General features: G+C 40.4%; 1 protein-coding gene across 1 annotated transcript in view; it reads right to left on the bottom strand.

Moving 5' to 3' along the window:
• SBF2 (SET binding factor 2) overlaps positions 1-13,679 on the bottom strand; it is a 611,100-nt gene that overhangs the window by 144,517 nt on the left and 452,904 nt on the right. Inside the window, exon 17 of the mRNA XM_054970260.1 lies at positions 2,125-2,193. Within this exon, the coding sequence (XP_054826235.1) occupies positions 2,125-2,193 (69 nt within the window). The remainder of the gene's footprint in view (positions 1-2,124; positions 2,194-13,679) is intronic.

Here is a 13,679-nt window from a genome sequence, read left to right as displayed (position 1 = left end):
TATTTATGTTTTAAGCAAATTCCAACTGCATTAGTAATGGTAAATAGAAAAACTGTTTTCTGCCCCCAGAGGCTGTAGTTTGTTTGCTTTCATAGGCTATTACTATGCACAGTGAAAAGTGCTCATTCTGACTTAGATGAATCACATTACTTTAATTACTTAGCTCTAGTCATTTAAAAGTCAACTTGAAAGAAAAAGATGTTTGTTGCTAAAGAACTAGAAGATATTTTTCCAGGCCACAAGTATGCATCCAGTATACTGATTTGTTGTACATGCACTTAATGCTGACAGCTATGAGATTGTGGATTTCTTCAGTCACATCCTGCCTACTCAGGTTTGGTAAGAGCCTAGTCACTGCTGGAATTTTGCTGGATTGCCAAAGAGCCAGAAGATCTTGTAAACAGAAATTGTTTTTCACTATTTTAATTACAATGTACAGTACCTCTAAACTTCTTGTCACAGACATTATAGGTAAAAGAGACAGCTGGATTGTGCTATTAACCTTTTAACAAAGCACATTAACTTGCTACTTTATAGTATTTTATAACGTTAATATTTTAAATAAATTGACTCCACTCTATAGTTAGGTTGATTAGAGTCCAGCTTAGCCTTTTTGAAGAGACAGCACATAATCTGACCATTGAGGAGATAAATGTGCAACCTCTTATTATATGCTTGAGCAAGACTCCATCTGAAGAGTGTTACAATAATAAGCAGCCTGTTTTATTATCCTGTAAATAAGTCAGTAGTAAATAAGTCATATCTAAAAATGTATTCTTCTGCAATATGTTGCTGCTACACAAAGTTTAATCAGAAGACTATTTATTTATTCATTCATACAATTTGCATCCCACATTTCTGTCCTATCAGGTCCACCAAAGGGGCTAAAAGTTAAAACAAGTGTTATAAAATTATATCATAAAAACAAGTAAGGTCTTTCCTCTCTATTGGAAGACAGTGACAAAACAGGACAAATATCCCTCCAAATATTGGAGAGAGTTCCAAAGTTTTGGTGCCACAACTGAGAGACCTTGCCACCCACCTAATCTCAAAAGGTAAGGGGACCCAAAACAGAGCTTTGGAAGATGACCACACCCATCAGGCATCCTATGGAAGCTACTTCTCTAACAGAGCAGTCCTATACACAGTAACTCTGCATGGGATTGCACTGTGTTTTAGGTTACAATCCTAAAACACTGTCCTGGGAGTAAGTCTCAATGAATAAAATGGAATTACTTCTGATTGCCCCCCTTAGATACCTGCATATCAACTACATCTAATCTTCAAATCCAATTAGTGGCAAAAAATACAGTATCTATAGATAGAAAAATAATATTTCCACAGAGTCTTCCTTTACTAATTTGCAAATTAATTCCAGATGGGATGAAACCTGGATGATATTTTGTGCCTGGAGGGAAAGCCACTTCCTCCAAGATGAAAGCCACACAGTTACTAGAAATTGATTGGGGGAAGGGAGAGAGGAAGGTACAGAATGCTCATGCAACTTCCTGCCTCACAGACCTCCCCATTATAAGAGTCCTGCTTGCAGCCATAAAGAAAACATATTAAGAGTGCCCTGCCTTCTACCCTCTCCTAACATCTTCCTTTTAAAGTGCTTTGACCAGAGAACTGGTCTGTTGCCTCTTTCTCTGAAGGAAGATATAACCAGTATAGGCATAAAAATGGAGGTATCCAATTATTGTCATGGATCAATGTCCAGTGTATGAACAGAGAATATCATTTATGTTTTTGATTGATAGCTAGACTGTGTATCAGAGAATATGAAAGGATGTTTATTCCATCTCAAAGAAAAAAAATTAGCGAGTTAACATTTCTCCCGGCCATATACTTCCTGGTCCTTTTTTCCCCTTTTGTTATCAGGTGACACTTCAACACTGAATAAAAGGCTTCCAGAAAAGCAATGAAAAATTGACTGCTCATACTAAAGAAACTTGTAAGTAGCAAAAGTACTCTTTAGATTGTGACCACAGGTCCTTCCTCTATTGAATGAATTCTGAATATGGCAATTTATCCAACGGAAATGTCCATCATTTAAATAATTGCATCCGATGCAGAGGAATGCAAATACATATGATCAATGTCCCAGTAAAAAACTGAACTTACCCTATAGAAAGCAGTTGTTAATGGCAGTAGTGCTGCAGCAATGTTATATTCTTCTGAAGTTGAACAATCCTTCAAGGACACACCAAAAGAGAAAGAGAGATAGAATTAATTAAATCATATAAATTAGTTCAATTTTTAACCGTAATTATTAGTTTTCCACCACACACTTTTTGACAGTTTGTGGCTTGGAACCCTACTCAGCCACAGTGCAAATGAATGCACACCTCCCTGAATGAATGAGAGAAATTTCCAGAGCCAACCTGGAAATAGAAAAATGCTTCCTACTGAGCACTCTCTGTTCTCAACAACTAGCTGATGAATCATTATTTAGTGCCTACGACAACTATATGCTGTACAAAGAAAAATTCAGTCGACACAGTTCTTGCCAGTATTTTTACATTTGGAAGCATAGGGAAAATAAGGGACAGATGTTAAACAGAAATTATGGACTTAAGTGTAGAACCATGAAAAACCGTCATATTCTGTGTATTTTGCACCTACTTCTTTATATACACATACTCATTTTTACATGGGAGAAGAGAGGCAAAACAAAGTTCCTTGGTATGCCCCCTCTTCAATTCTCCCATTTTGCCTTCCATCACATTTGCATGCAGTATACACTATTTGAAAATATACATAGTACTATCAACTTGCTTTATTATGGTGTCAGACTCAGTTATTCCTTGGCCCAACCAGTGCAGTCCTTATTCTGACAGCCAGGAACTTCCTAAGGCCTTGGAATGAAGTCTTTGCCAGCCTGCTACCAGATAAACTTTTAAACAGGAAATGCTAAGGATTTAATCTGGGACCTCATGCATAGATCTACCACTGAGCTATGAATACTTCACACAGTTCATCCCATTTGATACTGGAGATTAAGCACCAAACCATGGAAAGAGAAAGGAGGAGGGGAGGGGAAATCAGACCATGTGAGAGAAGAAAAGGGACGGAGTCAAAGTAAAGAACGGGAGAAAGAAGAATCACTGTGAACAAGGAAGAAAGTATTTGGACCAAACAGTTGTAGTGTTTAAAGACACTACAAAAATAGGCACTATATAAAAACAGAATTAGTGAGGCCTTGCTTGCCAGACTTAGGGCTCTTTTTGAGGGGGAATGCTCAGGTATGGCATTCCGGCAGCTCTAGAATCTGCCCACATGATTCCTTTCTCCTTCGGCCCCGCAGGCTCTACAGTGGAGGTTAAGCTGCTTTGAGTTCATTCTACTTGAGAGAGAGAGAGAGAGAGAGCAAGCAGATGCTGCTCAGGCCTGGTGCGGGCTTTGCAGAGGAGGCTAAGCAGCTTTGAGTTCATTCTGCTTTCTTTTCATTCCTCTGTGTGTGTGTGTGTGAGAGAGAGAGAGGGGGAGAGAGAGAGAGAGAGAGAGAGAGAGAGAGAGAGAGAGAGAGAGAGAGAGAGAGAACGCAAGCTGGGGCCCGGTGTGGGCTCTGCAGAGGAGGGCTAAGCTGCTTCTGCTTTCATTCAGTGGTTTCTGTGTATGGCCGATTCCACATTACCTTATCTCCCGTTTTTCTTGTGCAATGATTGCACAGTCCCTTATGGCGCGTTTCTCACTTGGTCGTCCACATCAGCCTTCTAAAAGCGGCTCTCTTATGCAAAACCATGTTCACATCCCCCTAATCAGCACCTCTACCGCGCAAAACAATGATCACATCCCCATTTCAAAAGACGGGATAAGGGGCGGGGAAAACCCAACCAGTTCCGGGTTTTTCTTTTCTTTTTTTTAAAAAAGGGGAAAAGGACGATATATCGACGTGCAATTATCTTGATTTAATGAAGACACATTCCCTCCCTCAATGGTCATTGGTCAGATTGTCCCTATTACCAAAGGATAATTAACGGCCAGCGTGAAGCGTGAAATATCCAGGGGAAAGGGGGTTCGGTAAGGATGCCCTGCAGCAGGATGCCAGAGCTGAGCTTCATAATTTCTTTGCAAACTTGGGAGCAACGAAAAGATCGGCAGCACATTCCGTGTTGTCCATCACCAGAGAATTGATTTCGCTGACCCGTGAATGAATAAATATTCATGGTTTAACGATCAAAGTTACTACTGTGCTATTAGAGTTCTAGGCAGTACCTGAAAATGAAAGCAATATAATGAGATGTCGACCTATCGACACCGTACATTTTTTTTTTAAAAAAAAGGGTTGGACAAGGGCAGGGTGGAAAGTTGATCCTTAATTTGGAGGCGGGTCAGGAGAAGATTTGAAATCTACGGGGGGGGGGGGGGAGGTTCTTACTCGAAAGAAAAAAACCGGTGACAAAAGCGCAATAGGCTGGGGCGATGCAATGACAATTTAATGGCGACTTCAAAGACGACGTGTGTGAACTGATCAGGGAATGGCGTGGCAGAGGCGAAAAACTGACGCGAGATCTAAGGTGGTGTGGAATCGGTCTATGTGTGTGGTGCTTTGAGTTCATTCTGTTTTATTTTCATTGGGGGAGTGGGTGGGTGGGGCTGTGTGTGTTTGTGTGCTGCTTTGAGTTCAATCTGCTTTCATTTCATTCGGGTTTCTGTGTATGTGTGTGCTGCTTTGAGTTCATTCTGTTTTATTTTCATTCGGGGGTGGGTGGGTGGGGCTGTGTGTGTATGTGTGCTGCTTTGAGTTCATTCTGCTTTCTTTTCATGGGGGTGGGTGGGGCTGTGCATCTGTGTGTGTGTGTGTTGCTTTCATTCTTTTGTTGACTGAAGTTGATACTGTTATGGTCCCCACAGCTTTTGGATGCAGATTGGTTCTGTATTAGTTAAATATATCAGTTATGGTTATTCCAGTTTTCTGCTAGGAATGGATAGCTGTGTCCAAGTCACAGAAGGCTTTCATCAATATATTCATCAGCATATAGGTGTTCTTATGTCTTAATAGCTGTAACTCAAATGGTTCTCCCCACCTTCAGCTGATTATCACTGAAATTGCAGTGGACATATGGGTGTTAAGGAAGTTTTTATGAATATTGTTTGTCTGGGACATTGGAATATTTATGAGCATTTCACAATGTCACAACAGCCTAGCCATTGGTAAGGTAGAGTTGGCAGGCAACAACAAAAAAAAAGCCATTTTTAACTAAGTATAGATATAATGCAGCTAAAGTTGAGTATCTAATTTTGAATTGCTCCAGTAAAGCAAAACCCTCCCTGAAAATTTGAAAATTCAATATTCATTAGATTAGGAATTTCAGACTGTGGAATTTTGAGAAAGAATTTTGGAATTTTTTTTCTATGCTGGTCGAGAGAATCTGTTAGAATTTAGATTTGTGAGATGGGTTTTTGATTTTTAGAGGCCCTCTCCTTCTTGCATATTTTAAAATATGATTCCAAAGAAATGAAATGTTTGGGAAAGGGAATGGAAGATTTCACTTTTTGTAGAGGATACAGAAAAGAAAAAACCCTTTCTCATAATAGTGTGATTTTTCAAGCTTACTAACATTTATCTCGTCATAATGCATTGTGCTGTGTTCCAGGAAGTGGTGTAATTTCTGGGAAGCAGTGTCACTTCTGGGAGTGATGTCACTTCCAGAAGTGACATCATCACGCATTTCTGGGAGTGCGCGTATGCACACTTCACACACACACATGTGATAATAGACAGTTCCACTACCTCTTTTCCCAGAAAAAAAGCCCTGGTCAGACTTATAATCTCATAGAAAAATGCCTTAGAAGCAAAACAGTTTAGGAAATCATGACCACAGAAAGGGATGATGTGGCAGAAATGAAATTATATTCATCAGAAAGGAAGAGGACAGTAGACAGTCTGAGATTTTGAGAAGAAAAAGCATATGAATTGCTCCTTTGTGACCACTGGTCCATGTATTATCCTAGCTCATAGTTATGTACGGGATTCATCAGACTAAGCTGCTTTTGCTGTTGTAGGTCATATCTGTACGTAAACAGAACTGGAGATTGTGCCATTACTTTTCTTATACATCAGCAATTGTAACATTTTTTTTGTTGCTAACTGATCTTAGCAAATTCGATTCTGAAGTCTTGTAAGCATTTCAAAAGATTAATTGAACAGTCAAGAATGCAACTCAGGTTTTCCAAAAACTAGTATAAAACAAAAGGATGCAAACCAAATTAAAATCAACTTCCAGTTAAAACAAAAACAAACAGATAATCTTGTTTGCATTTTAGGATTTAGAAATGCATATTATGTAATGAATGACAAACTTTTTACTTGGAAACTGAATGGTGGAGACCAAGGGGGAGCACAAGGCAAATAGAACTATAGAACCTTCTTCTAATAGCAGAAGAAAAGTAGAGAAAAGATAGAGTTTAGGTAGGGAAATGCTATAACTTCAACATTTCAAATTTGAGATATGAGTAATAAGAGTGAACGTGTACAATGGCAGAAAAGAGGACAAAGGGTGAAAGATCAAATCAAAGATGGTATACTGGGGCACTTGTTTTATTTTTTAAAAAGGCATGAAAAGGTACTGGAAAAAATAGTGGAAATTAGAGGGAGAACAGGGTAACGTCGTAAATTTAATGTTTTGCATGCAGGAACATCTATTTTGAATGGGGGGGGGCTGAAATACACTGTGGAAGTATCTTTGGCCTATATGCAAATAGTCATACCAAAGAGTTACAGATATATAAAACAAGATTGTACTTACCTGTACCTGTTGTTCATTAAGTGGTCTTCTGTGCAGGCACACATGGGAACTGAGTGTGCACAGGCCAGCTGTTAAGTTAGTAAAAGCGTGAGACACTCACCTGACCTTTTTGTGCACTTTATCCCTGGCACTCCTATAAAAGAAAGGGCAGGAGGCTCCCTCTCTACATTCTCAAAAACATCACTGCAGAAAGAGAAGAGCTCACGGCGGGGTCAGAGGAGGGATGTGTGCCTGCACAGACCACTCAATGAACAACAGTTACAGGTAAGTATAATTTTGTTTTCATCATTGTGGCTTCTGTGGAGTCCCTCATGGGAGAGTAGTGAGATTACTTACTTTGGAGGAGGCCGTGAAGTTATTCAGTTGAAAAGACTCTTTAGGACTGCTCTACCTACTGCTGCATCTCGCCTGGAATCAACATCAATGGCATAGTGCTTGACGAAAGTAGGAGTTGACCAAGAGACTGCTTTGCATAAATTGGCTAGTGGAATGCCTTGTCTGAAGGTGGAAGATGTAGACTGGGCTCATGTAGAATGTGCCCGAATGTGGAATGGGCAAAGCTGGCTTCATTGGGTGTAGCAAGCCTTGATGAACCAAACTACCCATTTAAAGATAGTCTGAGGAGAGTGTTTCTGGTCCATTTTACTTCCCTTAAGGGAGACAAAAAAGTTAGGGGGAAATGAATTTGTATTGAAGGCTGCAGTTCACATCCTGAAAAGAGATAGGATCTGAGGAGCAGAAAGAGAGTGTGCCCATCTTCAGAGGCAGCAAAGAACTGAGGAAGGGAGTCTCTCACCTGTTCTTTTATAGGTGAGCTGGATTGAAAATGTGTGAAAAGGTTAGATGAGTGTCTTGCACTTTTAGCAGCTTCAGAATGTCTGCAGCTGGCTTCTGCATGCAGTTCCCATGTGTGCCTGCACAGAAGCCACAATGATGAACTATGTGTATGTAATGTGACCCCCAATATAATCTGTCTTGACTGAAAGATAAAGGGTATATTGTGCTGGTCTGTAAAATGTTCATGAAGTTAATGTAATGTTTTTCAGTCATTATCTTCCTTTTAATGTTATGCTCACAGACAATTTAGTACATGGGTGTACAAGGGTGAGGGTCTCTTGTGCCAGGTCTGCCACTCACCCATCTGCCACGATGCTGCCGTGCTCCCTGACCCCTTTTCACAGCTCCTAGCCCCAGTCACCTTGTTGGCTGCTGCTGTGAGGTGCACCCTTTCCTGCTGAGGACACCCCCAACAGGCTTCAAAATTGGTGGGAAAGGAGCCGGAGCTGGGAACCCCTCAGAACTCCTCCCCATCTGAGAGGCTGCCCCTTTCAAGGAGGGACAGTCCTCCGCTCTCCTCCCCAGCTGGGGTTTCAAGCTCTCCTTAAATCCTCCTCCTCCTAATATAATCTCTGCCTTGCTCCCCAGATGCTCACCCCAAGGTAAGGCCCAACATCTGGGCTAGGGGTGGCCACATGGTCTTGCCCCACCTGACCTTGCAGCCTACGGGGAGTTCACCTGGCCCTGCCCCTCTGCCCTACCTGGCCTAGGCCCTCACTAGCGATGGCCTGTCGAAGTTTGAGAGCGAGTGGGGCCTCTGGCCCCAAACACAGCTGTTGGTCTAGCTTCTGGGCGGAGCCCTGGAACTCCAGCTGGTGGGGCTACAGCTTTAGCTGGGTGTTGCTGGCCCTGTGGTGACCCAGCTGAAGGCCAGTTGTCAGGCGGAGTGGTGCCTGCTTGACGCAGGCAGCCACTGGCATTGCTGGGCTCCTTGGCAGGCAGCTGTGTCAACTGATTTTGTAAATGTTTTCAGTAGTCAGAAATTTTGATGTTTGAATTTGCAACTGATGTAATTACCCATGGAAAAGTTAACTACTGACAATGAGAAAAACAAGGTAATGAAAAGTATGAAATAATTATATAGAATAATCAAACGGTCAAAAGCTAATGAACTCATAAAGCTTTCTTTGTTCTGATGGATTGTGACACACAATATATTTTATTTTTATATTCACAGGTATAAGTATAAAGATACATACACTCTTCCATTCAAAATATTGGAGTCCTATAATTACTATTGTGGGCCATCTATGGACAAAGAAGGAGATGTAAGGCCAGGGTCTCTTTTTTACTTTGCCAACTTCCCTCAGTCATAGCTGTGCCTGCATTTCTCAGAGAGTAAGCTATTGCCTCAGACTAGAAGTAAAGCAGGTAAAAAGCCTGCTGGTTTCTCATGCTCCACGGAGAGTACAGAGTAATTTTGGATCAATTTGGTCTCAGTTTTGGTTGCTTCAGTTCAAGAAGTATGAAGTTCTTTCCTCACTGCCCCTGAGTCACCTTGCACCTATACTGTGTAGGCCATGAGCGAAAAAAGAATTTCATTAGATTTCCTAATATAGTGCCATCAGGGCTTTTTTTCAGCAGGAACGCAGTGGAACGGAGTTCCGGCACCTCTTGAAAATACTCTGCAATAGTGTGTGAAAATAATATTATGTTAAAGAATCCTGTGTGTTTCTTCCTCATTTCCCTCTTGAGAGTTCTGCCACCTCTTTTCCCAGAAAAAAAACCCTGAGGGCCTTCAAAAAGGAAGAGGTTTTAATGTGCAGCCTTGCCTGTCCTCTTTCATTCAGCCTCTCTTGCTTTCAGCCTGTTTAGCAATTACATCTTCTCTTTATGATATTGCTAGCTGCTCTGAGGACACATTTTACCACATGACAGGTTATGCATTCCACCAAACAAGCAAGCAGGCACAAAAAAAGAATGCAATACAAACACTCACCTGTCCCAATCCTTTTACCTACCTCCTTTGCTCAGGCACCTACACCTCAATCAATTTCTGACTCTTCCCCCTTCATTTGGCCCATATTGATGGATCCCAATATACCCAAGAGACTATTATCCCCTTAGATGCCATTGCAATTTCTTACATTTTCTATCCCTGTGGCACGTTGGGACTGCAAGAACACAGAGAAGCATTCCCAGCAAATTGCCTCTATATTACATTATTCCCTATTCTAGATCATATTGCAGTCTGTGTACAAGATGTGGTATAAGATTATTTTAGCTGGTTTGTGGTAGCTAGAATAAAGTGCTGGTAGACTTGACTTTACAGTCTAATTTGTGTACAGCCATCCTCCACCCAATATCAATACTTGTTCTAAATCTTCAAAATGGAGTGAACTAAAACTTAAGAAATAAAAGTATGCTTGTAATGATTTTAAGTGTGTGTGTCACAGATGAAGAGTGGGGGTGAAAGAGAGGGATGAGTGAGTGAGATGATTGGTTGATGACTAAGAGTCTAGGCAAAGCAGGCAAGCTATATGCAGCCTGAGAGTGTCTATGTATTTCTGAGAGAAATGTTAATTCTAGTTCAGTTAGGCAACCTGTGTGGAAGCCTGAACTTTGTGTGTCTGTGAGAGAACATTAATTCTGTTCAAAGCAGGCAAAATGTGTGTGCGCCTGAGAAAAAAAGTCTATATATATTTGAGGGAAAGACTGATCTGTCTGAAGTAGGCGCTGTGTGTGTGCTGGAGAAAGTCTATGTATATCTGCATGACTAAGCCTATATAAAGAAAATTTAAGAACTGAGAACTAGCTTTGAAACCATCAAGCTTAAGTAATAGCGTGAAACTGATATGCATGCTTACTTATAGTAATAGTGTGAAACTCATAGTGTGAAACTTACTTTGGTGTTTTTTTCCGTCCCAGAGTATATGTTATTCCTATATCCCATTCCTTTTCTCAGGGCCACATAGTCCCACGAAGGAGCCTGATGCTTGGGCACATTATTAAAGGGGAAATTTAAATGAACTAATTTGGAATATAATTCCTGGTGGCAGCAATCTACCCAGAGGGTGTAAGAAGAGGGTTAAAGGAAAAATCTAACTGAAAAAGAAAGGGGCCATTTTCAAACGCATCCTGGGAGATCGCACAAACTCACAGCATGAAGCATCTTCCTAGCACAATATCCCGACACGATCCCCTTTAATGGCCCGATGATGTCAGGAAAAGCGCCATTAAACAGGATCATGCCGGGAAATCACATTAGGAAGATGCTTTTATGCTGTGAGTTTTGTACGATCTTCTGGGTGCGTGGCCGTATGAAAACGGCCAGGGAGTCGTAACACTGCTGTTGAAGAACTGCTTATTCATAGCTGAGCATGGTACACATTATTTCTGAAATTCTGATCTACATTTCAATACACTTTGAATTCAGCTACTACTGAAAAGTAAAATGTACAAAAGATAGGCTTTTTTTAAAAAAAGAAACTTCCTTCTTGACTGAAGCTACCTTTTATAACACACCCTTTCATCCTGTTATGGGTTTATGGAAATGGCTGAAATCTCTTTTCCTATAAAAACATTCATTGATGCCTTTTCCACTTATTTGTGAACTAGACACTTATTTCCTGCAATCAGCTAAATGGAACTGGATAATAATGAAGACATATATGAAGGAGCCACTATAGCTTAACATTTAATTAACTTCAGAACTACTATATTTTCATCAGAACACCTATGCAGGTAGTTGTTCCTTCAGCTAAGGGCAACCTGTTAACTGACTGGTGGAGTCAAGATTAGAGATGGGTATGAACAGGAAAAAAACCCGAACACAATGTTCATTGTTTGTTGCCATCCACAAACAGGGATTCATGTACATCCACAACCATGACCTGTTCACGAACATATTCGTAGTTGGAGGTTCGTGGGAGCCAGAACGGCCCCCTTGGGACTTGGTTGAGCTTGAGCCTGGAAAGGCATGATCCATGGGTCTCCCCCTTTCCTGTCATTTTTCTCTTCACAGTGGCAAAAAGTGGACTGTCTGCCGGAAGCTACTTTGAGGGGTTACAAACTGACCTTCCCAATGTCCAATACCCACTAAATTTGCAGGGGACATAGTACTCACTGTCCTCTGACAATCCCCCAAGTTTCAGAGAGATTGGGAAAGCCATGATCCATGAGTGCCTCCCTTTCCTGTCATTTTCTCTTCTGTCTGCTGGAAGCTACTTTGAGGGGTTACAAGCCAGAAGGAAAGCCAGAAGGAGTTCAGACAGAGTTCAGACAGTCCATGCCTACGTTGCCAAGGGAATTGATTGAAAGGTGCTAGACTGTCTGGCTTGACGAATGGCTGACGAACACCATGAACAGGGCTTGGAACGAACACATGCTCACAGGGAACAGGACCTCACAAACAGCTTGCTCACGAACAGCGGATTGGGCTGTTCGTGGCTTTTTTTGTTCGTATTGCTGTTCGTGCCCATCTCTAGTCAAGATACCAAAAGCCAGCTTTCTTATTCATCTGTATTAGAGTCATTAAGTTATATCAAGTAGGGAATGTAGAATGATACTATAAAAAGTTTACTGTGATTAACTATAAATTATCCTATTTCTGCTCATATTCCCCTCTCCTTCAGAAACCACTAATTAAGCTAGCATCAGCAAAAGTCAAATAGTCATGGGGTTTAGTTCATTTAGAATGGGAGTGAAGATAATGAGTTTTGAATGCAATTTTTCACCAGTCAGACTTGGAAACAAATTATATCCACTGCAACCTAAAACAAATTTAACCTAGATTTACCCAAAATAACGTTCTAAGTTTCAGCAATGGAAAACATCTGGGCAGCTCTGCAGTACTTTGGATCAAGCAGCAGTCAAACCCAGCAATGACACTTTGAAACACATTTATTTCCCACAAGCATGGGATATGATTTTTGTTTTTTCCTTTCTAAACATAGCAAAAATCTTAAGTATAAAAAGGAGACTAATTTCCTACATTTCACATTATTTCCTGTTGTTATCATACTCCATTGCGAATGCAAAACTAACTGGCCTAAAGGGTCTTGTTTTTAATTTTTTTTCTTAAGACACTGATAAACACAAGAATGACATCCCATGTGTCTAAGCACATCTGAGTTTCTTTAGCAAAAATGCCATACATGTTTCTGAATACTGTCATGAGGCCCATAGCAATAAAGTTCAGCATACTCAGGCTGTAATCTTCTCCTAAGGAAATGGTTGGGATGCCAAGATGCCTTTTGACTTTTATTTCACAGCAGGACTTCATTCTCTGCAACTCTGTCCAAACCTTAAACTACACCATCTGTGATATGCTGGCCCACACCAGAATTGTTATTAGTACTGTACAAATATTTTTTAAATAAAACAATGGGGTACTTTACAATACCAGCACATGACAAACTGGGAAGACAAAAGTAATCAATAACCACTCAACATCAAGACTACAAGGGGTTATTATTTTACAAGATTTGCACTCTACATCTAAGACCTGTGCTTAAGCAACCACTTCTGAAATGTTTGCAAAATGAATACAAAATCCTTTACAAAATTTGAGTTAATTAAGTTAGGCAACATTGGGAAAAATTAACAGTGAAATAGCTATAAAATAGTTGCAACATTCCAATATACTTAAGTTATCAAAGAAATAGATCACAATCAGGCACTCATTCCTTACATCCAATTTTGCATGTACAAACAGATCTACTGCATGAGTCCAAGAAAAATGAACAACAGTTATGATACAGAAATTCCTTGATACTCTCATGTTGTGTTGTCTATGTGGGCTTCTACTAAAGTAAAAATCAGAATTATGCAATCACCTCCTCCTTCATTTCCTGTAACTAGTTTTCTTCAGCTCAGTACAGAAGTGCTGTTTTCTGTAAAAACTGGTATAATATCTCCTTTTCTCCCACTATTTGCTCAAGGACTGTTTTTTTAAAAAACCCATTCATCTAGAACATTTCTATCCCATCTTTCAAATAGAATTTCTAAGGTGGGAAATTTTAAGTGAAAAAAGATGTTCAAGGAACTTTCACTTTTTCAACTCAAATGAAAAGCAAAGAAGGTTGCGGGGTGGGAGGGGATTGATAGGAAGGCAAAACCAGATCAGGTTTGAGAAAGGCATAATCACAG

Source organism: Eublepharis macularius, chromosome 2 (genome assembly GCF_028583425.1).
Source record: "Eublepharis macularius isolate TG4126 chromosome 2, MPM_Emac_v1.0, whole genome shotgun sequence".
In the NCBI taxonomy this organism is placed as follows: domain Eukaryota; kingdom Metazoa; phylum Chordata; class Lepidosauria; order Squamata; family Eublepharidae; genus Eublepharis; species Eublepharis macularius.
The sequence above is the reverse complement of the archived record's forward strand: the minus strand, read 5'-3'. Positions and strand labels throughout refer to the sequence as shown.